The sequence below is a fragment of the Aspergillus niger genome, assembly GCF_000002855.4.
Source record: "Aspergillus niger supercontig An02".
Classification (NCBI taxonomy): Eukaryota; Fungi; Ascomycota; class Eurotiomycetes; order Eurotiales; family Aspergillaceae; genus Aspergillus; species Aspergillus niger.
The window spans coordinates 2,642,765-2,664,671 of NT_166519.1; the positions used below are offsets into that span (position 1 = coordinate 2,642,765).

The window sequence follows — 21,907 nt, forward strand, 5'->3', positions numbered from 1 at the left end:
CATACATAGATAGATACTAAGATAACCTTAGCTGATCATCTACCCCCACCACAGCATATAAAGCCAGCACCACCCTTTCCCTATCTATCCCAATTATCCCTCTACACCATAACCCCCACCCCCCAATCCAAACCAAAAAAATGACCCAAAGACAACAAACGTGGCTAATAACCGGCTCCTCCTCCGGCCTCGGCGCCTCCCTCGCCATCGCCGCCCTAAAAGCAGGCCACAAAGTCCTCGCCACAGCGCGCAACCCCACCACCGCATCAGCCCAAAACCCCCAAATCACCTCCCTGGGAGGAATCTGGATCTCCCTCGACGTGAACGACCCTTCCACCCCCAACAAGATCCAATCAGCCATCAACACGCACGCCGACGGCATCATCGACGTAGTCGTCAACAACGCAGGTTACTCCCTCCTAGGAAGTATCGAGGACATGAGCGAATCGGAGATTGAATCCCAATTCAGTACGAATGTGTATGGGCCGATACGGGTGTTGAAAGGTGTATTGCCTTTCATGAGAAAGAGGAGGGCAGGCACGGTCGTCAATATTAGTAGTAGTGCGGGTGTGGATGGGGCGCCGGGGTGTGCGGTTTATGCGGGGTCGAAGTTTGCGTTGGAAGGTCAGTCATCTATTTATCTATTTCCCCTTTTTATATCTGTGTATTTTATGTGGGGAAGGGGTGTATGCTGATGTTGGGTGATGATGGTGGTGGTGGGAGTAGGTATGACAGAGTCTCTATCGAAAGAACTCCGTCCCTTTGGGATCCGCGTCCTGCTTGTTGAACCGGGGTATTTTCGGACCAAGTTCTTCAGTGCGTTTGTGCAGCCTGCTGCGGGGCTTACTGAGGATTATGTGGGGACGCCGGTGGAGGCGGCGCTGAAGTTGATTAAGTCGAAGGATGGGAATCAGGAGGGGGATCCGGAGAAGGCGGCGCTGAGGATTCTGGAGGTGGTGATGGGGACGGGGATGGCTGCTGATATTACTGACAAGGGGTTTCTGAGGGTGGTGTTGGGGCCGGATTGTTGGAAGAGGTTTTCGGGGAAGATTGACGGGGTGAGGGAGAATTTGGAGGCGATGAGGGAGATTGCGCATTCGACTAGTTTTGAGGAGTAGACTATTAGGGTTGTTGGGATGATGAGAGGATAGATTAGGGTTGTATATATCACTATCATGTGCAGATGGATGGCGGCATAAAAGTTTGTTCGCTGGATATCAGAATCATCAGGAGGCTGATAGAATGCTAATAAAATCCATCAAATATAGCTGTCCCCTCCATAAAACTAGCCATTAACCCCGCGTCCATCATTTCGTAAGCCTGAAGCATGCTCAAGACCTGCAAGTCATTCTCGGCCGCTTGAGCAGCGCTACTACGCTGCGGCTGCGTCTTCTCCGGCATCAGCGCAGCACACGCTGAAGCACGAAGTGACATAAGCTTCTTGGTCGACTTGTCCAAGAATCCATTAGCTGACTCGCCTTCTTCACCTCTCGACGCCTTGGCTTCCTGCACCCCGCTGATCAGGCGGTCCAATATCCACAGAACATCCACGGTCGATCGCACCAGGTTTGTGTCCCAGATGGGGTCGTTCATCGTCGACAGCGTCATGATGACTAGGATGCTCCGCGCGAGGTAGTTGAAGAAAAGGAATGAAATTCCGATATAATCATCAGTGGACGATATCTGGAAGAAGCTATCGAGGGCTGATCTGGCGGTTTCGAGACATGCGTGGAGTCCTTCAAGCCTTTGTAGGTCTGGAGTGTCTTGCTTTTTAGAGAGGACCAGGCCGTGGATGCTCAATTCGGTGTAATATGTCGAGGCACGGAACAGGCCTGTTCATGATGAGACATGGTTTATCTGACAACAGTGTGATTGTTGATGCACTCACTATTCTGTCGCAGTTCAGGTGTTATACTTTGCTTGACTTCATTGACCTTCCGCTGCAAGGCTGTGAGGTGAAAAGCTGCTGGAACGGCTGTTGATGCAATTCGAATATGCTCCGCCTCTCTTGCAATACGGTGCAGTCGGACTTGATGAGCGAACACTTCGTCAAGCGGCGTTTCACGTTTTCGAGCCAGGGCTTCAAGGCATTCTTCCATATGTGCCGTCCACTGCATTGGTTGGATGTTGTCAAGACATGTCGATACGCTGGCTGCGTTAGGCATATATTAAGTAGGAGTGCTTGCAAACTAACATTGAGCTCAAGACAAAACATGCTAGGACCGCTCGCTGCTCCTCAAGCGTCCGAGTCGGTGCTCTCGATGATGCGCAGCCACCGAGCCCGGCAGTAAGTACATTAGAGTCATCAGGAAGCGGCTTGTTGAGACGCAGTTCGTATACAACTGTTATAGCGAGCTGAGTAAAACGCGGCAGTCCCATTGCGGTATCGTGTAGTAAGTGATCGTAACCCCAGGCTAGAACTGTCAAAAGACCTAGCAGGAGATCAAGGTTCACTGCCCCCGGGTCACTCGAAAGAAACATTCTTTCCGTGGCAATCTTTCTGATCTTCTCCCCTAAGGCGAGCTTGGTCGGTATTGACGGACATGTCACTGCCATAATGCAGAGGAACAAAAATGGCCGCTCCTGGCGCATCCATTGCGCGTTGCTAGGAAGATGTAGAAAGGGAAAGTACTGAAGCATGCGAGTTCGGAATATGTCTAGAGACTCTTCCGGTGAAAACTCCAAGCTGTCCAGATTAGACGTCGGCACTGCGGGGACAGTGTATACATCTCCAGAAGTAGCAGGAGAAGTGGAGTTAGATGGTGGAGCAGAAAGAGAGTTTTCGATAGAACTATTGCAGCTACTTGGCGCGCGATGCGGCTGGAGGGATGACACAAGTTCATTCAGCTTCCCTTCTAGCTGAGCAATGCGCGCGACGGTGTTGTTCTTCTGGGACTGCATCGCTCTCGTCGACGTCCCTCGCAGGCATGACTTGTTCAATCGATAGCATCTCTCGCACCCCTGGACCCCTGGTCGGTCAACGCATTTGCATTTGGCTTTTGAGCAATTTAGACAGGCCTGTTCGCCCGCCTCCGTAAGCAAGATATAGATAGTGGGCGGGCGATACATACCCGTCCGTATGACTGAGGGGCCATTCTTGGCGTATCCTGGACAAGGCTTGGTTCTGATTATATAGCCGCTGCCGAGGAGATACTGCACATCTTTCGAACTGAAGAATAGGAGAAGGAAAGAAGAGGGGTGAGAGCGATGGAAGGTCTGCTTCCATGATCATCGGGGTTCGGCACGCCGGATACCGATGCACCAGATGTGCTCGGAGATCTCCTTTCATAGAATCATTAAGGATCGAGAATCCATCTAATGATCAATTGGCTAAAAGTCTTGGAAGAGTCAGATATTATGATATCTCTGCAGGAAGAAATGAAGCTATTTCCCAGAACTGTAAGCATATCATGTGTGGTTCTTCACAGTATACAGACTCGATCTATGTATGGATCGGGGTTCGTAGACCGATCCCGGTGCCATATTGGATGACTCAGGGAAGAGCATCTGGAAACTTTCAAGACGGGGAATGTAAGGGAGACCCAAGGAAGAATAAGCATGAACAACAAAAACTAATTGAGTAAGATGTGACGTATCATTTATGGTGTCCACAATACTCGGTATCGAGTCACAGTTTTCATTATCTGCGAGTTCTGTCCTCCCTCCTCTGTAGAGGATCACCATCTGACTATTAAGAATTTCTGTAGCTCATTTTTATGACCAAATTCTTCTCTATGGCTAAGGAGCTGTCCAGGTCAGTTATAATTGCAGAGCAGTTCTGTCTATGAATTTAATTGTAGTCCAACTTAAGAAGATTCATTTTAAACCTGTGATCCGCAAGCGAACGGCAGAGGTAAGTTGTTACTTAGTGAAAGCTTCTTCGCCACATTCCCTTCAAGCCCTTCAATATACATAGGACGCTTCATATAATAGCAAAAGTAGAGGCTAATATAACGAAATTATAGTCTGGCAATTAGCGTACGGCCCTTGACTGTGAGCTAAGCAATTACCATTACAACAGACAAACTTTTATATCATTCAAGCCGGAGTAACAGACACCTTCGTGCCATTCCGGGAGCACAGAGTCAGGGTCAATGCCTCCTCCCACGGTCCTGGATCCTGGCTCTGTAAGGTCCTGAATTCTTGGGCCAAGCGGACAGTGACATATCCGGCTTCAGTCAGCGCATATTGCTGACCGAGACAGATGCGGGGGCCCCCGTTGAAGGGAAGATACTCCCAACGAGGCTGCAATTGCCCGTTCTCCCAGCGCTCTGGGCGGAATTCATCTGCATCGGGCCCAAAGATATCCTTTCGCCGATGCATCGCATATACATTGTACTCAATTGTAGACCCTTCGGGGATGAAGACCGGAGAGCGACCATCCTTACCTCCTCCCCTCGGCAGCACCGTATCTCTCAGTGCGATGCGCCCGTTCATTGGGACGACTGGATGCAACCGTAAAGCTAGTGGATTGGTCAGAGGCATGAGATATGGGCCAGGGTTGTAGCACAGTCGACTCACATTCATTCATACAGCATCGGAGGTACTTGAGGTTCCGAAGCTCCTCATACGAGGGCAATCGGCCCTCCAAGGTAGCTACTTCCTGGCGCAGTTTGTCCCAGATCTCTGGGCGCTTCGCCAACACGAAAAACATGTTGCTCAAAAGGCCGGCCGTGGTGTCGCGGCCGGCGAGCAGAACGTTCATGAGCTCGTCCAATATGCGATGTTTATCAGAGGTGCGCCGTGCCAGTTCATGAGAAAAGATATACTTCTGATGTTTAGTCTCTTGGTCTGCTTCCTTGGACTGTGCCGCTTGGACTGCCTCATCGACAAATCGCTCGGCGAAGTCCCGGCATAGACGATAACATTTATCGGCCTTCTTGTGAGGAAAGATTTTACCTAGCGGGCCCAGAACGAAACGCAATGTTATGGCTTCCTGGGCATAGTTGAAGGCCTGAGCAAAGCCAAGCTCGGACTGGACCATCTGCAGGCTGCCGACCGACTGACCGAACAGGAATGCGGTAGCCGAGTCAATGGTGTAGCGGAAAAAGAGATCCTGCAGATCCACGACTGTCACTCCATCACGAGGAATTTGTGCAAAGAGATCAGGGATCAACTCTTCAAACATTGCCAGATCCGCAACCTGGTCGCGGGTGAAGCTGGGCCGGATGAGGGCACGGGACGCGGCCCAATGTTCACCATCTGTGTCGAAGATACCTTTACCCAGAAGCGGTTCGAAATGTGGGAGACGGTGACCCAGACCCCAGTCCTTAAAACTCGTCGATAGGACTGATTTTACATTCTCCGGCTCCATAGTGAAGACTCTGTAGCGCCCCAGCAGTAGTTTCCAAGCGTAAGTATCCCCATAGAGATGATAACGCTCGGTGTTTTTTTCCAGGGAAATGTGCTTTCGGAAATAGCGAACGGAGGCCCAGACTTGATCAAGTGCCAGGAAAGGGTCCTTGTTGACACTGGGCGGTTCCTGGCAGCCATGGCGGCGTGCGAAGTCGCGGCGGATAAAATAACGACGGATCCTGGAGGTGACGAATGTGAGTGCTGCCAGGACCGCTACCAGCAGGAGTAGCTGGTTTGTGTGGGAGTTAAACAACACTCCCATGGTGGATTGGTCGATACGACGATAGAATGTTGGTTGAGTGAAGTAGTGAAAACGGGAGGAGAAGAGAGGGGTTAAGTGTCAACTACTGAAAAGGTTATACCCCCAAGCATCGCTCCCTCCGAGATTCCAGACCTACAGAACTACTAAGGACTACGGAGTGTATACATCGACGATCCACGGTAGCTTCGGTCACACGGACTCTTCGGCTACCGAGACTACAGCTGACCTCTTAAAGACGTGTATCAACACCCAATAGCCAGTAAAGTAGTAACTTAAAATGTACGTAGTCACGTGAAATGGTTACTGACCGAAAGCTGCATTTGTAGAGTGGGTGAGCGGGGAGGTACCTTTATAGATAAACCGAATTTTTGGTATTGTCCTTTTCTGCATAGCTGATTCGTAACCAGATGTACTTTTAGTAATTCGTTGGTTGTGGATTAGATATAACATCGTTTGAAGATACACCTCCAACTACTACGCATCTAAATACTCCAGTTATTGAGTACTGCCAACCCCGGGTGAACAGTTCGTAAGCATAGGTCATGGCGAATAGTGTTACGGAGTACTCCGTGTAGGGTAGCACCATATGCTGGAGGCCTTGGCGAGTTAAACAGACGTGACGAGGATATTGCATAAGCTGAGCTCTCCGGTTGTAGACAATGCATCCCGACAGTTCTTAGGCAGCATGGATAGCTAGGCTTCCGGATTCCCGAGACAGCCGACGGACCCTAGTCAGACTAGTATGCTCTATGTAAACTGTATGTAAGCTATCAGAGAGTAAAGATGACAGGCTATGCGGGGAAAGCAATTTAACTCTTAGGCCCCCCGTCGATGATGTTGCCAACCACAGCGAGGCACGATCGAGACTTGATCCGTATTCATCAAGTGGCTGCTGAGCCAGCTAGAAAGAAACCTGCACACCTCAGTGTAGGACACTATCTTATCCTTGCCACCTGCAGAGGTCAGAAGCTTAATCCTGGGCTGAAGGAGTGCTAAGTAAGTAACTACTTTCTGATAAGTTGAAAACCAAGTACTCCGTACAGCCTGGGCAAATCCAAATAGACAAGCAGCATGTGATCTGACATGTCGGCACCCAAAATAATCCGAGCCGGGCGGTCAGCGGCAGGCGGTGAAGGGGTAAGCAGCGGGAACCATGGTTGCCATGAGCTACCGCCTGTTGTGTCTGCCGCGAACCATGGGAGCGAGCGGCTGCCGACCACCGGATGCGCGACGGGCTGGTCCTTGAATGGAGGAGTCCTTGGTAGATAGCCTCAGCTCTCCGGTGATTGCTCCTCCATCCCTCCGCTCTCCAAGGTCGGTTCACTCGAATTTGTTCGGCTCAGCTTCGATATCTTGTTCCCACAGGATTAATTCAGCTGGCTGGCTGTGCGGGTTGCCCCTTGTGTGCTGAGTTGTGTGTGGTCCCTGCTCACCTTTTTCCTCTTTCTTTTTTTTCCTCTCCACTTTTCACGTCGTCGCTGTCTCATACGTGTGGAGGAGTTACTCCTGCACGATAATCATGGAGGACGACATGTCAGGTCATTATCAGATGCTGGAGGAGCTAGGAAGTGAGTGGTCCTGCGGAATGTGTCAGTGGAGGCAATCGCATCGGGAACTGACCGTTTGCACCTGCAGGTGGAAGTTTTGGGACGGTGTACAAAGCCATTGAAAAGGCTACCGGAGAGATTGTGGCGATTAAGCATGTGCGTGTGACTCTGCATGGCTTTTTGGCCCGGTGAACGTATCAATTTACTGACATACATCTCCCCGGTTACAGATCGATCTCGAATCCAGTGAAGATGATATCCAAGAAATCCAGCAGGAAATCTCCGTCCTCGCCACCTGTGCTAGCCAGTTTGTGACGCAATACAAGGCGAGTTTTCTGAGAGGTCATAAGCTGTGGATTGTGATGGAGTATCTCGGTGGTGGATCCTGTCTGGACCTGGTAACCCATGAGTGACCTGTCGATTCTGGATGCGCTTCGCTAACCACTTCCAGCTGAAACCCGGCGTTTTTAACGAAGCCCACGTCGCCATTATTTGCCAGCAGCTGCTGCTGGGTCTGGATTACCTGCACAGCGAAGGCAAGATCCACCGCGACATCAAGGCCGCCAATGTGCTTCTGTCGCATACCGGAAAGGTCAAGCTGGCGGATTTCGGCGTGGCCGCACAATTAATCAACATCAAATCCCAACGCAACACCTTTGTCGGAACGCCGTTCTGGATGGCGCCCGAAGTGATCCAGCAGGCTGGATACGACTACAAAGCGGATATCTGGTCCCTGGGTATTACGGCGATCGAGATGATCAACGGCGAGCCGCCACACGCCAGCACTCACCCCATGAAAGTGCTTTTCCTGATTCCCAAGGAACCTGCCCCCCGCTTGCAAGGCGACGACTATAGCAACACCTTCAAAGACTTTATCGCACAATGTTTGACCAAGGACCCCGACCGAAGACCGAGCGCCAAGGATCTCCTGAGACACAAATTCATCCGAAATGCGGGGAAGACGGAGGCTTTACAGGAACTGATTCACCGGAGGCAGGACTGGGATGCTGGTCGGGGTGTGACACACAAGGTGAAGTACTATGCAGAGTCTCTGTAAGTGGCCCGCCCGCGAACACACATCACATCCACTAACTACTTTGCGGCAGCAATACGATTCGGAATCTGGATGATGATGACGGATGGGTCTTTGATACCGTGAAAGCCCCAACAATGGCTATCCGCGAAGAGCCTGACGACTTTGAGAACGAGCCTGAACCCCAGGATTGGGTGTTTGACGAAGCCTCCGAGCTGATGGACGACTTGCACATCTCTAGCCCACCTCTTCCACCAAAGCATGCAACGAATACCGCCGTGAGACGGACACCGGCCCCCGAACGCAGTCCATCCTTGCGGCGTGCCAAGCGGCGATCCAGCGGCGTGAAGCAACCTCTGGGCGTGGACATGAGCTTTGGGAACAGCCCATCGACCGTCCGTCAATTCCGTCGGGTGTCGGATAAGGTCCCAGCCGACGCTTCGTACCCTCCGCAGTATTCCTACACGGACGAAAATGCCAGTCCCAAGACGCTCTTCTCCGAGCCCAACAGCAAGGAAGCACAGCTGGGCCGTCGCGCATACAGCAAGGCGGTGGGACTTGCCTGTCAGGAGGTGTTGGGCACGACGGGAGATGACGAGAAGCGCGAGGCCATTTCACGGCTGGCCGAGGCGTGGAGTGATCTGGAAATGATCGACCCCGAGGGTCTGTATCATATCGTGAGGGCGATGACGGAGCGACTGCAAGGGTAAGTGGCGATTTTTCCTGCAGCGAATGGCAAGGGAAGCTGATTGAAATGGCGGTTACTCTAGCGACCCCAAGTTGGCCAGCCTCGTCCCACCTGCTCCACCGGCCGAGTCCCCACAGAGGCCGCGACTGGTTCTGGCACAAAACAACCCACATCTGAAAAGCCACCGGCGCCGCCAGAGTGCGGCAGTGGCCGAGTCCAACCTGCAGCCGGCGCAGCTGGCGAATCTCCCGGGCCAGCAAGTACCGGGCATGGAGCACACGAAGCAGTTGTCCGATGTGCTGTATCAACGATGGTCGGAAGGCCTCCGCAACCGCTGGCCGGGGATCTAAACTCCTGGTGTCCCTGACGTTATTGACAGGATCCCTTGCGGCTCTTGTCTTCGATTGATACGTTCTATTTTTATTTCTGTACAAAAACGGTTCCCGGGGCGTTTACATGTTGGGTCCATGGGCTTGTTGTATGCTGCACCTATTGATTTTCATTCTCTGCATAATTCCCCCTCGCTTGGTACGGATTTTCGATACATTGGGCTTCTCGGGTTGTGGCCAACCTGGAGGCCAGCTGCTGGTCGAACTGGTGTGGCAGCGTGGCACATCCCGTTGGGGACTGGTTCGATGGCTCAGCTCCGAATCTCTGCGACTTCATTTCTGATGATTATATTTCGGGCGAGCATATGTACTAAATTCTGTTCTGATAGATAGTTCTCTTTCTGCTTTTCTTTTTCTTTTTGCTCTTGATGTGATCATTGTTGCGTTTTGGTTGGAAGGATAATCTTGGACCGTGTATGGACTTTTATGTGAACTATAGCTGGTGTTGGGGGGGGAAACCAGGCGATCTGCGACCTGCATGTATGGGTAACCACAATCCTATTTAAAATCTACCATGTATATGCTGCATTATAGGAACACAATAGTAATAACGGGAAGTACCAGCCGAGCAGACAGACCATCCAGACCCCCAAGAAGACGGGTCCGGACAATACGAAAGTTTAAAAATAGGAGCAAGCAATTTGGGAGATGAGGAGTGAGGGAGGAACTAATAGCAGGACCACCTCGTGAGCGGGAAGTTAAAGAGAATAAGAAAGACAAGTTGCAGGTAGATTGGCATCACGTTGGGGCTGTCAACCACATGAGGAGGGGGATGATGATCCTCATTGATAAAGCTGCTCAATCCTTCCCCCTTGCGTGCAGGTCTCCCCGCATCGTGCAGGCAGATAAATGGAAATGTGTGTGATGGACGATCATGTAGTACGTAGATAGATATTATCATGTATACTAACTAACTACCCAGTATACCCAGGACTTTCGAAGATACAACTTCTTGCATCGCCCATCATCATCTAACTACGGGTGTAATTTCCATAGCGCATCTTCACCCCCTGAAGAGACGAGAGAGAAATGAGGACGCGGTGAAACGCAGGACTGCAGGCGGAAGGGATGCGCGTTGCGACCCGCCATCGCCCATCCACTTCCTCCTTCGCCCGCGAGCTTCGTGGTTTTAGTGACCTTCACTAAGACCCGTTGGCTCTTAGCCATGCTTTCGCTCCCTCGGCCAGACCTTTTTTTCCTCTCTCTCTCTCTCCCAGTTTGCATTTTTATTCGATTTGATTTGATTTGATTACACTCCTTCTCTCTCTTGGCCGTGCTGCTTCCCGGCCCGTTTCTTTCTTCTTTTCTCTTCTCCCTGACCTTCTTCTCTTTCCTCTCCTCCCTTTTCTGCCTCCAACGACGAACGTTGTTTATGCGGCTGATTGGCCCCATACATTCTTTTTCTTATCAGCCAATTCCCCTTCCTCCTGCCGCCCCCTGGAGGATTCATCTGTCTCACGGGCCCCTGATTGTTTGTTTCTGTCCTTCTGGTCGACTCTCGAGGGTTTTGCCATGATTCTGTCGCTTCAGCTTCTGTAACCAACTCCCCAGGCCCCGTTTGATCAGTCTCCATCCTCAGTACGCTGGTCCGTCATGGGGGATTCCCCGGGAACGGGCAGGGCGGGAATGGCTCCGGAAACGTCCCAGACATTGCTGCAGCTGTCGTCGCCCGACCACATCACGCACCACCACCCAAACCCTCCCACTACTGATGAGCATGATCGAACTACCCTTCAGTCGAAGCGATCCTCTCTGCCAGCACGTCCAAATGGTGCTGCTCGACACGCCAAACGACTGACCCTGAACTTCCCCATCAACATCCCGCCGCCCGCCACCGTCGACCCTAGTGCGAGTGTTGCCTCCCCTGGATCCATGACGCCTGTGACTCGTTCCTCCGCCTACCCCTCGCCGATCCCCCATCTCGGGGCTCCCTTGGCCTTTGACGAACAAGATGATGGCTCCGGGCTGTTGACCGCCATCGCCTCCCAGGAAAGAAGGGTGCTAGAGCTGCGGGAGGAGCTCCATCGGGCGGAGACTGAGCTGGACTCATTGAAAAAGCAGTGGGCCTCGTCGGAGAGGACCAAAAAGCGAGCGGAAATCAGCTATCGGGCAGAGCCTTTGATCCCGCTGCGATCGCCCGATCAGACTCCGGAGCGCTCGCATCGTCGAGACCCCAGTCTGAGCGGCTCCGCGAGCCCCTCGCTAGCGCACGCACGACTCAGCCGGGAGCTGGACCGCCGCCACAGTCTGCGCGCAGCTGCAACCCAAGGCACGACCGTCTCGGCCAATGGACGGCGGGTGTTCCGAGGCTCTCACACTCGGACCCTGTCCTTGCTGTCGCCGGTCTCGGTTTCTGGAGACGGCAGGGCCGCATCGGAGTCGGAGACCAACTCGGTGAATGGTCGTATCGGCCGGTCTCCCCGGTCAGCCACTCTGCCGTCGTCTGTGGAGCGCAGTGCAGGTTCGGGCGACTCTTCCAAGCCCACCGAGGACATGATCGCTCAGTGGCGAAACACCATGCCTCCTCCGTCTCGCGAGGCGCTGATGCGCACCGGCAAGCAAATGGCGTCGGACCTGCGCGAGGGACTCTGGACATTCTTGGAGGATATCCGACAAGCAACCGTAGGAGAAGAGGGCATCAGTGCGACCGAATCCCGCGGAGTGCCGCCCGTGCGCAAGCGGGATTCATCTAGCTCGACATCGCGAAGCAGAGACCGGTTATCCATGCAGGGGGGCAGAACGTCACGCGCGGGGACGAAATATTCTGGTAAAGACTCCAACTCGGCGGACATTGACGCGTCGTTCTGGAGTGAATTCGGCATTGATACAGCTGGGCAGAAGTCCCGGAGCGCTCGCGGAGCCTCCAGTACCCCAAGCGGGCGGATCGAACAGGGCGACTCCCACATCCCCGATGTTGAAGACAACTGGGAATGGGACTCGCCGAAGAAGACACACACGCCGTCCTCAAGCCGCTCCACATTGGAGTCGAAGCAGGACCAGTCCCCGATGACGCAGAACAGCAGTCCACGTACAAGTACCAGGTAGGTTTTACTCAAGTGTTTTGATATCTTTTCGTAGGCAGTTGTCCTCGTCTTTGTCCTTTACAGTGATACGCTGACTGGCACTAGTTTTGGCGACTGGCGCGCCCTGCACGAGTCCATTGTTCCCGATCCCAGCGTATCCGACGGTATCCCTTGGCCGGCCATTACCAAGCTGGCGCCCTCGAAGTTGACCCGGACTGCGTCCAATCTGATGGCCGAATGGGAGCGGAGTCTCTCCCCCGAGCGAAAGGAACCCTATTCGCCGATCGACAAGGACGACAAGCGTGATTGATTGCCCAATTACTTTGAAAGTGCCGTTCGATTACGGCCTTTCGATTATTATTATTCTTCCAATGCTATTGTAAATATGGACACGATATGTGCGACCAAACTGAGACCGACGGATTAACGCAGGGTTATGAATGTTGCAATACCCTTTACGATGAGCGTTGATTTCACTCTTTATCTTCTTGCATGTTTTAGAATGTATTTATGTTATCAGCACTGGCTTGTAAAATACGTTACATCTGGTAATTTCCTTTGTATCAGTAGCAACCTTGACTATTTTATTTGACGCCTCTATACGAGAGTATATAGAGTGTCGCGAAATCCCGGGATATCACGTGACATTGTAACTCTGGCACCTCCCGCGTCCCGTAAAAATAAATTTGCGCCCGTCGCCATCTCCGCAAAAAGTCCGGGGATGCGATAATCGGCCGTCTGTCTACCTACACCACTACCACCGTGTCGCGGAGCTCCTCCAACCACTCCAGCCTCCATTTCGATCCCTCTCGAGCTCCACCACCCTACCTCACACAAAGAACACATCATACACAATGAACCCCGCTAGCATGACCACGCCGATGGGCGGCCTCGGCGGCGCCCCCGGCGCAGCAGGCCCCAACATGCAGGGCATGAGCGAGCAAGAACAAGCCATGGTGAAGATGGTACATACATACCCATCCCCCTTTAAACTCTTCCTCTCACACCCAAAGAATCAAGCTAACACACCGATCAAAACAATAGATGTACTCCGCCATGGAATCCTGCCCCATGAAGACCGTCATGGCCGGAACAATGGGTTTCGGTCTGGGTGGTGTCTTCGGTTTGTTTATGGCTAGCGTATGCCTCCCCCTCTTTTCAAATACCCTCCTTAAAACTCAATACTGATATCCGAGTCTTGGTATATATATAGATGTCCTACGACTCCACCTTCACCCCCCAGGGCAAAGCGATCGCCGACCTCCCCTGGAAAGAGCAAGTACGTCGCGGCTTCAAAGACATGGGCCAGCGGTCGTGGTCCAGCGCCAAGAACTTCGGTATCGTGGGTGCGTTGTACTCTGGCACGGAGTGCTGTATTGAGGGACTGAGGGCCAAGAATGATCTTACGAATTCGGTGGCCGCGGGTTGCATTACTGGTGGTATTTTGGGTGCGAAGGCCGGCCCCCAGGCTGCTGCTGCCGGGTGTGCGGGCTTTGCGGCGTTTAGTGCGGCTATTGATGCTTATATGAGGATGCCGGAGAAGGATGATTAGATTTATTGAAGATGAGGGGAGAGGGGGAAGGGAGGGAGGGGGTGTGTAATGTGAGAGGAGGTGATGAGGGTATGGGTTTGTCTCATGGGTGGCGTTTGGGATGGGTGCATTTTATGGCGTTTTATAATTCCTTTTCTTCTGGGTGATGTTGATTGATTGAGGTGCTGATAGACTTGATGGTTGAGGTCTCGACTCATTGTATATTACTACTCTGTGTATAGATAAAATAGATCTTCATTGCAGCAGTGTTACTATCTAGTATGGTGGTGGGGTTGGTGGATGTAGAGACTGGAGATTAATTATATTCTCAGCTAGTAGTATCGAATTATGTAGTAGTTAGAACGATGTATAGAATGACGTCAAGTCAACAATGATATAAATATACTTTAAATACTGTAGTACCGCATATGCCACTTAGCTTTTGAAAATGATTTGGTATGAAAACTTATAGTTACATAGATAGTAATAATGATAACTGTTTCTGACAGTAGCTAACTAGTAGATGTAACTGTAGATAACTTTATAAATTATTGACTACCGTCATATGGTTCCTCGGAAAGAGTTTCATTTCATGGGCTTATTATGTTGTCTATTAGTGTGAAGTTAGTATGATCTTTGAGGGAAGTAGTAGAGAAGGAAAGGGACAATGGGGGAGTAGTGGGTTCCATGAATCCTGTAGTGCCGGGGTTGGGTGAGTCGAAGTCATGATGTGGCGTGGATATATATATATACTACCATGTACTAGTGGGTCTTGGGTATTATCATGATGAGTCCCATTGAAGTAGTACTATTACTACCAGGCTGAGAACTAGTTCTAGCATACATCGTATCTATTCACAAGTTGATATCTGATTTACATCTAAGGAAGCACAACATAGCGCTCCAAGTGCTTCGGAACCGCGCCACGCAGTCCCTTACTCTGCAGCCACGTGTTGGAGAACAGCCGGTCCGCATAGCGGTAGGCACCATCACACAAGATAGTAACGACCGTGTTACCCCTGCCCAGCTTCTTCGCCACTTCCTGCGCGGCCACCACATTCAAAGCGGAGCTAGCACCGAGGTACAGACCCTCCTCATCCAAGCAGCGGTAGACCATCTCGATCGACTTCTCGTCAGGGATGTTAAGCGATCCGTCCAGCAGACCAATATCCGGCTGCAGGTTATCCGTGACACGGCCCTGGCCAATACCCTCAGTGATACTGCTACCGGTGCGCTCAACCAAGTTCCCGCCACTCTGGATATAGCTGTGCAGCACACTGCCCGGAGGATCGGCAAGGAAACTCTTAACCTTTCCATCACTGACAGTCTTCAAGTAGCGCGTGATACCAGCCAAAGTACCACCGGTACCCGTAGCACAAGTAAAAGCGTCAATCTGACCGTTCGTCTGCGCCCAGATCTCCGGACCAGTCGTCTCGATATGAGCCTGGCGGTTGGCGGTGTTGTCGAACTGGTTCGTCCAGACGGCGTTGTCCAAGGACTCGGCGTGCCGACGAGCCTGGTGGTTGTAGTTCTGCGGGTTGTCGAATGCGACGGCGGGGACGGGGTAGACCTCGGCACCGAGGAGACGCAACAAGTCGATCTTGCCCTGCGATTGGGTGTTCGGCATGTAGATGACCAACTTGTAGCCCTTGGAGCGGCAGACGTGGGCGAGTCCGATTCCGGTGTTTCCTGCCGTGCCTTCTACCACCGTACCGCCGGGCTTCAGGAGTCCCTTTCTCTCCGCATCCTCAACGACGAAGAGAGCCGCGCGGTCCTTGACGCTGCCTCCGGGATTCTGGAACTCGGCTTTGCCGAGAATGTTGCAGCCGGTTTCTTCGGAGAGCTTCTTCAGACGGATGAGGGGGGTGTTGCCAATTGCTGGTGAGGGGGTTAGTTATGCGATTGATTTGCCGGTGGGTAGACAAGTATGGGTGCATACCTTCCGTAAGGCCGTTGGTGAAGCCTTGGGCTTTGGACACCCGGACATTGTAGGAAGTTGTTGACGCCTCCGCAGCGCGGAGGGCCGTTGTGCCAAACCGGCGGATACTTTGACGAAACATACTGCCAATGGCTCGCTAATTGTCAAACCCAGAACGCCTGGATACTGAGGGAAGAACGCGGCGATTCCCCAGATCACCGCATGCCGATGATCGGTGTTAGTAAGCTACGTCACGTGGTCGATGGCGTGATTGCTGTCACTGCCTCTACTGGAGGTTCCATAATGGAGCTGACACTGGGATCTGTAATGTATTGTTCTGTTATGTTGATATTCGTGAAAAGCGTAATGTTAGACTAAGCCTTGTGAACATTTCAGTGCAATGACATCACATCCAGTGTGAACTGCATGGAGTACAGCCTAGTAATTCTTCTGTAGATTGAACCACGTGCAGCCCTAGCCCTTATCAGCCTTCCCGTTTGGGCTGTTTGTTTATCCAGCCCCGTGACAGCCTCCGCAATGTTTGGATCGGAACAGCATCAGTCTTTCTCCTGAACACATCGAACTCTTGTACACGCCAGACACGCCTTGGACGAACGACGCGCCCGGATATATCGATGCAACCGATTTAGGATGATTTATGACAACTACTGACTGCCGACCCCTTACTGAACTGTCTGAGACGAGACGTCTACCCCGCCATTGAGCCACCATGCCTGGCCGATCCGCCCGTTCAACATCCACCGCCACGCGCAAGACCTCCGCTCAGCCCTCGCGCGCAGGCTCAGTGACCCCGTCTTTCACTATTCCCGAGGAGCCGTCTCTTCCAGAGGCTATTCCCACCTTGCGCCGCGATGTATGCTCTATTTTCGCCGATGCGCAGCGTTCGACAACCGGACATCGGAAACTCGTTGTCCGACTGAGGAAGCTCCAAGAAGCTTGCTGCGGCATAACCCAGAAAAGCTCCAAGAAGGATGGCAGCAAACCCAAAGCAGAGTGGTCGCTTCCCATGGAAGAGACTCTGCCCGAGACGGAATTCAACACAGAGGTCGGACGCTGCGTCCTTCGCATTCTTCCTATCAAGAAATCAGAGCCGGTCGGCGACCGGATCCTACGCTTTCTCGGCGCATTCCTGGCATTAGCTTCCGAGAAGGATGCAGAGCTATATGCTGCCGATGACGACGATGAAGATATGCAGAATTCGCCTGAGACACCAACTTCCCGCCTCACGACCAGTCTGATCAACATAATCGTTCCCCTGTTAGCAACCAAGGACAAAACGGTCCGCTTTCGCGCCACTCAAATCATCGCCCACATTGTCAACTCCCTCGAAACGATAGACGATGACCAATATCACGCCATCCGCGGCGGTCTTGTGAAGCGCATTCGAGACAAAGAGCCTGCCGTAAGAGTGCAGGCTGTCATGGGACTTGGACGTCTCGCAGGCAACGACGACGAAGATGACGATGACAGCAAGGCTGTTCTCGAGCGACTCATCGATATTATGCAGAATGATACAAGTGCCGATGTACGAAAGACCCTGCTTATCAACCTCCCTCTGGTGCCGGGCACCCTAAAATATCTCCTGGAACGAGCCCGCGATCTCGATGCGGCCACTCGACGTGCCTTGTACTCGCGCCTTCTCCCCACCCTGGGTGACTTCCGACATTTGTCGCTGTCTATGCGAGAGAAGCTTCTTCGATGGGGTCTGCGTGATCGAGACGAGAGCGTTCGCAAGGCCACGGGTAAATTGTTCTACGACCGCTGGATTGAAGACTGCGCTGGAACCAACAACGACCCTGAAGCCGGCCCTACTGGCCAACGCTCCCCACCGAACTTCAACGGGCTTCTCGAGCTCCTCGAGAGAATTGATGTTGTCAACTCCGGAGTAGAGTCTGGAATTGCACATGAAGCCATGCGTAGCTTCTGGGAAGGCCGCCCGGACTATCGGGAGGCGGTCGTTTTCGACGAGCCTTTCTGGGAGAACCTTACCGCAGAATCGGCCTTTATGATCCGGTCTTTCAGCGACTTTTGCCGCGTTGAGCATGAAGGGAAGTACGACAAACTTGCAGACGAGAAGATGCCCGAAGTCACAGCCCTCGCGTTTTACCTACACAAGTACATGACCGACCTGTTGCAGCGGAAGAAGATCGCCAAAGAGACCGGTGATGCCAATGATGACGACTCTGTGGAGCAAGAATTTGTGGTGGAACAGCTGCTGCATATTTCCATGACTCTGGATTACAGTGATGAAGTTGGACGGCGCAAGATGTTCTCCCTACTGCGTGAGTCGCTTGCCGTTCCAGAACTCCCTCAGGAGTGCACCAAGCTTGCGGTCGAGACCCTGCGATGTGTTTGCGGTCCTAATGCCGCGGCCGAGAACGAATTCTGTAGCGTTGTCCTGGAGGCGATTGCTGAAGTACACGACACCATTGTGACCGAGGACAGCTTTGTGTCTGCAAGGTCCGAAATTAGTGATGCCAGCTCCACCCGCCACCGTTCCGAGACTCCTCAGTCCGAGGAAGAGAAGCCATTCAACAAAGAGGAGGCTAAAGCGAAGGTCCTGAAGGAGATCATGGTCAACATGAAATGTCTGCACATTGCGCAGTGCATGCTGCAGAATGTCGAGGGCAACCTCCAGGCCAACATGAACTTAGTGACTATGCTTAACAACCTCGTCGTGCCTGCCGTTCGGAGTCACGAGGCCCCCATCCGTGAGCGGGGTCTCGAGTGTCTGGGTCTTTGCTGTCTACTCGATAAGGTACGAACTGCTCTATGAACTGCTTGCGATGTCCTACTGACGTTTTACAGAACTTGGCTGAGGAGAACATGACCCTCTTCATCCACTGCTTCAGCAAGGGCCACGAGGCCTTGCAGGTGACTGCCATCCACATCTTGTGTGATATGCTGACAACGCATCCCACGTTGCTTGTGCCTGTGGAACAATCCGATGGCGAGACCGTGGCCCCGCCGGTTTTCCAGAAGCCACTGTTGAAAGTCTTTGCTCGGGCGCTGAAGTCCAGCTCGCCTAACAGCGTGCAAACAGCTGCCGCCACCGCCCTCTCGAAGTTGTTGCTCACGAATACGTTCACACCAGCGGGATCAAACATCCCCCAGGCCATTCATGAATATAACCAGACTGCCGTTGAGACCCTCCTGCAGTCACTCATCCTTTCCTTCTTCCATCCTCGTACTCGGGACAACCCTGCGCTGAGACAGGCCTTGGCGTACTTCTTCCCGGTGTATTGCCATTCGCGACTGGACAACACGCAGCACATGCGAAAGGTCGCGGTTCCCGTCATTCGGGCCACTCTCAATGCCGCCGAAGAGTTCTACTCGCTTGAGGCCGAGGAAGACAGCGATGGTGATATCGATGAGACGGTTGGTCAGCGAGAGCTGAAGGCACTGATGACTGGCGTGGTGGGTATGCTGGCTGAGTGGACTGATGAGCGGCGGGTCGTCGGACTGGGCGGGGAGAGGATCCTTGCGGGTTGTCCGGCCAACGCCAATGCTTGCGGGTTCGTCCACCTTGCCTTGGTCAAGGATATCCTCGAGCGGGTCCTAGGAATCAGCACGGGCACCAACCGTTGCTCCAAGGAAGAGAAGAAGCTGCTCTTCTCGCTTATGAGCAAGCTCTATATTGCTCCTCCTGTCGTTCCCTCGCGGTCCGGGTCCCGGGCTCCTGAAGGCGAGGATCCGTTCAGTTCCAGCGTTCGCAGTGCGCAGGCGGAAATCACACCGGAAAATAAGGAGCTGGCGCAGGAGGTGAAGGAGTTGCTGGATGAGACAATCGAGGAAGGCCTGGCTGCCGAGGCTGCCGGGCGAAACGCGCTCGTCAAGGTCAAGAATGCGGTTCTCAAGCTTCTAGCCGCGGCTCATGGAGGACGCCCGGCCAGTGGGCGAGCCCGCGAAGGCATGGAAGAAGGCGACAGCGATGTCATGAGTGTGCGGTCGAACATGAGCGTCCGGTCTGGCAGCGTGCGGCCGTCCATTGAGCCGGGGACCATGCGCCGGGGCTTCTCCCTGGAGCCAAGTATCATCGAGGAAGAAGATGAAAACGACGATAGCCGGACCACGATTGTCAAGTCGGAGGGTCAGGATGACGAGTAAATCCGTAGATAGTTGGACATATGATTGGGAATGGCGTTTGAGGATGGTTCACCGGGTGCGTTGGGATGGGATTGGCTTGACATGGGACGGGCCGTGTAGTTAGGTGTTTGGTTACGAGTGTACATGATGTTTCTAGTTGGTTGACACACTTAATCTCATGATGATATTTGCTACATGTGGTTGGTGGGCTATTCTGCGGAGATTGTACGGGAAGCGTCAGCCTGGCCCATGGCTGGCTTACTTGTGACTGGGGGGGAAAAGGGAATCGTGTGATCTGGAACGTGGACCAGGCGGTAGCTTACTGGAGCGGCGCTAGTGGCAGTTTTAGACTGGGATGAGTTGGGATGACTGTCATGGCCTGATATGGATGGCGCGTGGTGATAAGTTCTGTCGGGATTTGGGGAGGAAAAATGTCGCAGCCGGGAAGTACTCTTAGTACTGTAGGTAAGCCTGGTCTATCGGTCGAGAACTGAACATCTTCCCTGGATGAGTCAGTAGAGTAGAACCGTCTCTTCAACTGATTGGTTATTTGGTATCTCGGTGATATTAACTACAAGACACATCAAAGAACCAGAACTCCTTCACTTTCATTCCCATGAAGTTCCCTTAGACCTGTGGTAATTAATCCAGTCAGACTCAATCACGGAATCCCTCGCCCAGCAACTTCAATCTTTCGGATGCGAAGTCTGGCGGATAGTGGGCCCTTCCCTTCCCCATCCACTCCTATCATTGGTCACTACCCACAGGCACCTCCACGGAAAACTCGCGTTTTTTTTTTTTTTTTTTTTTTTTTTCCCTCTCCTCTCACTTTTTCCTTATGCTTTGGTGTGGAACAGATCGAATAATCCATTCAATTGACTTTGCTTTGACATTCCTTTGCCCGCCTCCTCCCACCCCCAAACCTGGCACGGCCATTTAGTATCTGGGCACGCACCCACGCACATGGATAGATAGTTCATTAGACAAATAGACTCCGTAAATTAGGTAATTTGTACTATTATATCCACGCTACTCCTCTCCATGTCAACATCCTCATGGCTGCTGCTCTTGAACCTGCTGCCTGGGGGAGAATATATCCAGGGTTTAAGGTTAATGGGAATGGATCAGCCTTGAAGTCGAGCTTCCCTTTTGGCGGCGGGCGTCGGGTCGGAGATACCGTCAGAACAAAAAAGTACGGGTTTCACTCCGGACATTCCACACATACACACTTTACTGTCAGTGTCTGTCACTTGTGATTCGGTACTATTACTATTTATATTGTTTCAGGAAGGGAGGAGAAGGAGGGGTGAGTTCCGGCATTCCAGAGGCACGATTCAATGGGGGTTGAGATGTTTTATCATTGGCTCTGGGGGTACACGGTGATCGGGATGGTTCGTTGATTTGACAGGTGATTTTCGTAGGTAGTAATAATAGAGTACTTACTTACTACGACTAGTATCTAGACTGTTCGTGTTCAATGGTGGTAAGTAAGTATGGCGAAATGTCGGGTGAGTGTAAGTTGAGTGTGTATGTGTGTCAATTGACCACATGAAATCAATTGTTCTCTGCCGCGGTGTCATGTCCAGTTGTTACTTATCTGACCAGACCGACAGATACAGATCGGACACCCTGGGGGAAAAAGTGAAGAATAAATAGTAGCAATGACTGATGACTGCTGTGGTAATTGAAAGAGGCCTGTACCAGACCTGTCATACAATACGGTAAATGGCGAGTCGTGGGATGTATCGAGTAGTAAGTAGTGTATTCCTCCCCGTGGAAATTCTCAGGAGAGAAACCGACAGATTAGTAGTCAAATTATTATTCGATTGTCCCGAATACCAAAAAGGCTGAGGAGAAGTCGGACTTTATGGAAGAACTGGCAAGGAATCGATTCCAATCCTTTCATTCTCTCTTGATATTATTAAGACCAGTCGGCGTTGAACCGTAGACGCCGTCCAGTTGGGCCAGGATCCCCTCGAAGCCGAAACTTTTCTTTTAATCTCGACGCTCCACCACCAGAAAAGCGAACTTGTCCTGCTTTCCCATCCTGGCCT

The 21,907-nt window shown here is 52.3% G+C and overlaps 10 protein-coding genes across 10 annotated transcripts; 6 read left to right on the forward strand and 4 right to left on the reverse strand.

Annotated features, from left to right (window-relative positions):
* Positions 1 to 140: 140 nt before the first annotated feature.
* An02g10680 (uncharacterized protein) lies at positions 141 to 1,118 on the forward strand (the record flags this gene model as incomplete). Its single annotated transcript, XM_001400160.1, has 2 exons — positions 141 to 624; positions 727 to 1,118. The coding sequence occupies 2 exons, from the start codon at positions 141 to 143 to the stop codon at positions 1,116 to 1,118; spliced, it is 876 nt and encodes a 291-aa protein (XP_001400197.1).
* Positions 1,119 to 1,245: 127 nt separating this feature from the next.
* An02g10690 (uncharacterized protein) lies at positions 1,246 to 3,095 on the reverse strand (the record flags this gene model as incomplete). Its single annotated transcript, XM_059746588.1, has 4 exons — positions 1,246 to 1,832; positions 1,889 to 2,148; positions 2,195 to 2,820; positions 3,072 to 3,095. 4 exons carry the CDS (start codon positions 3,093 to 3,095, stop codon positions 1,246 to 1,248), a joined length of 1,497 nt encoding a protein of 498 aa, XP_059603495.1.
* A 943-nt stretch (positions 3,096 to 4,038) lies between these two features.
* On the reverse strand, positions 4,039 to 5,617 carry An02g10700 (uncharacterized protein; the record flags this gene model as incomplete). The annotated part of the gene is made up of 2 exons (XM_001400162.1): positions 4,039 to 4,463; positions 4,522 to 5,617. The coding sequence occupies 2 exons, from the start codon at positions 5,615 to 5,617 to the stop codon at positions 4,039 to 4,041; spliced, it is 1,521 nt and encodes a 506-aa protein (XP_001400199.1).
* A 1,519-nt stretch (positions 5,618 to 7,136) lies between these two features.
* Positions 7,137 to 9,235, forward strand: An02g10710 (uncharacterized protein; the record flags this gene model as incomplete). Its single annotated transcript, XM_001400163.3, has 6 exons — positions 7,137 to 7,185; positions 7,253 to 7,320; positions 7,395 to 7,562; positions 7,616 to 8,217; positions 8,271 to 8,903; positions 8,968 to 9,235. The coding sequence occupies 6 exons, from the start codon at positions 7,137 to 7,139 to the stop codon at positions 9,233 to 9,235; spliced, it is 1,788 nt and encodes a 595-aa protein (XP_001400200.1).
* Positions 9,236 to 10,249: 1,014 nt separating this feature from the next.
* Positions 10,250 to 10,788, reverse strand: An02g10720 (hypothetical protein; the record flags this gene model as incomplete). The annotated part of the gene is made up of 2 exons (XM_059746589.1): positions 10,250 to 10,621; positions 10,669 to 10,788. 2 exons carry the CDS (start codon positions 10,786 to 10,788, stop codon positions 10,250 to 10,252), a joined length of 492 nt encoding a protein of 163 aa, XP_059603496.1.
* A 79-nt stretch (positions 10,789 to 10,867) lies between these two features.
* Positions 10,868 to 12,607, forward strand: An02g10730 (uncharacterized protein; the record flags this gene model as incomplete). Its single annotated transcript, XM_001400165.3, has 2 exons — positions 10,868 to 12,315; positions 12,403 to 12,607. 2 exons carry the CDS (start codon positions 10,868 to 10,870, stop codon positions 12,605 to 12,607), a joined length of 1,653 nt encoding a protein of 550 aa, XP_001400202.1.
* Positions 12,608 to 13,151: 544 nt separating this feature from the next.
* An02g10740 (uncharacterized protein) lies at positions 13,152 to 13,849 on the forward strand (the record flags this gene model as incomplete). The annotated part of the gene is made up of 3 exons (XM_001400166.1): positions 13,152 to 13,262; positions 13,342 to 13,437; positions 13,511 to 13,849. The coding sequence occupies 3 exons, from the start codon at positions 13,152 to 13,154 to the stop codon at positions 13,847 to 13,849; spliced, it is 546 nt and encodes a 181-aa protein (XP_001400203.1).
* Positions 13,850 to 14,708: 859 nt separating this feature from the next.
* On the reverse strand, positions 14,709 to 15,888 carry An02g10750 (uncharacterized protein; the record flags this gene model as incomplete). Its single annotated transcript, XM_001400167.3, has 2 exons — positions 14,709 to 15,706; positions 15,768 to 15,888. The coding sequence occupies 2 exons, from the start codon at positions 15,886 to 15,888 to the stop codon at positions 14,709 to 14,711; spliced, it is 1,119 nt and encodes a 372-aa protein (XP_001400204.1).
* Positions 15,889 to 16,476: 588 nt separating this feature from the next.
* On the forward strand, positions 16,477 to 19,874 carry An02g10760 (uncharacterized protein; the record flags this gene model as incomplete). The annotated part of the gene is made up of 2 exons (XM_001400168.3): positions 16,477 to 18,525; positions 18,576 to 19,874. The coding sequence occupies 2 exons, from the start codon at positions 16,477 to 16,479 to the stop codon at positions 19,872 to 19,874; spliced, it is 3,348 nt and encodes a 1,115-aa protein (XP_001400205.1).
* Positions 19,875 to 20,908: 1,034 nt separating this feature from the next.
* An02g10770 (uncharacterized protein) lies at positions 20,909 to 21,498 on the forward strand (the record flags this gene model as incomplete). The annotated part of the gene is made up of 4 exons (XM_059746591.1): positions 20,909 to 21,088; positions 21,141 to 21,159; positions 21,310 to 21,340; positions 21,459 to 21,498. 4 exons carry the CDS (start codon positions 20,909 to 20,911, stop codon positions 21,496 to 21,498), a joined length of 270 nt encoding a protein of 89 aa, XP_059603497.1.
* Positions 21,499 to 21,907: the final 409 nt, after the last annotated feature.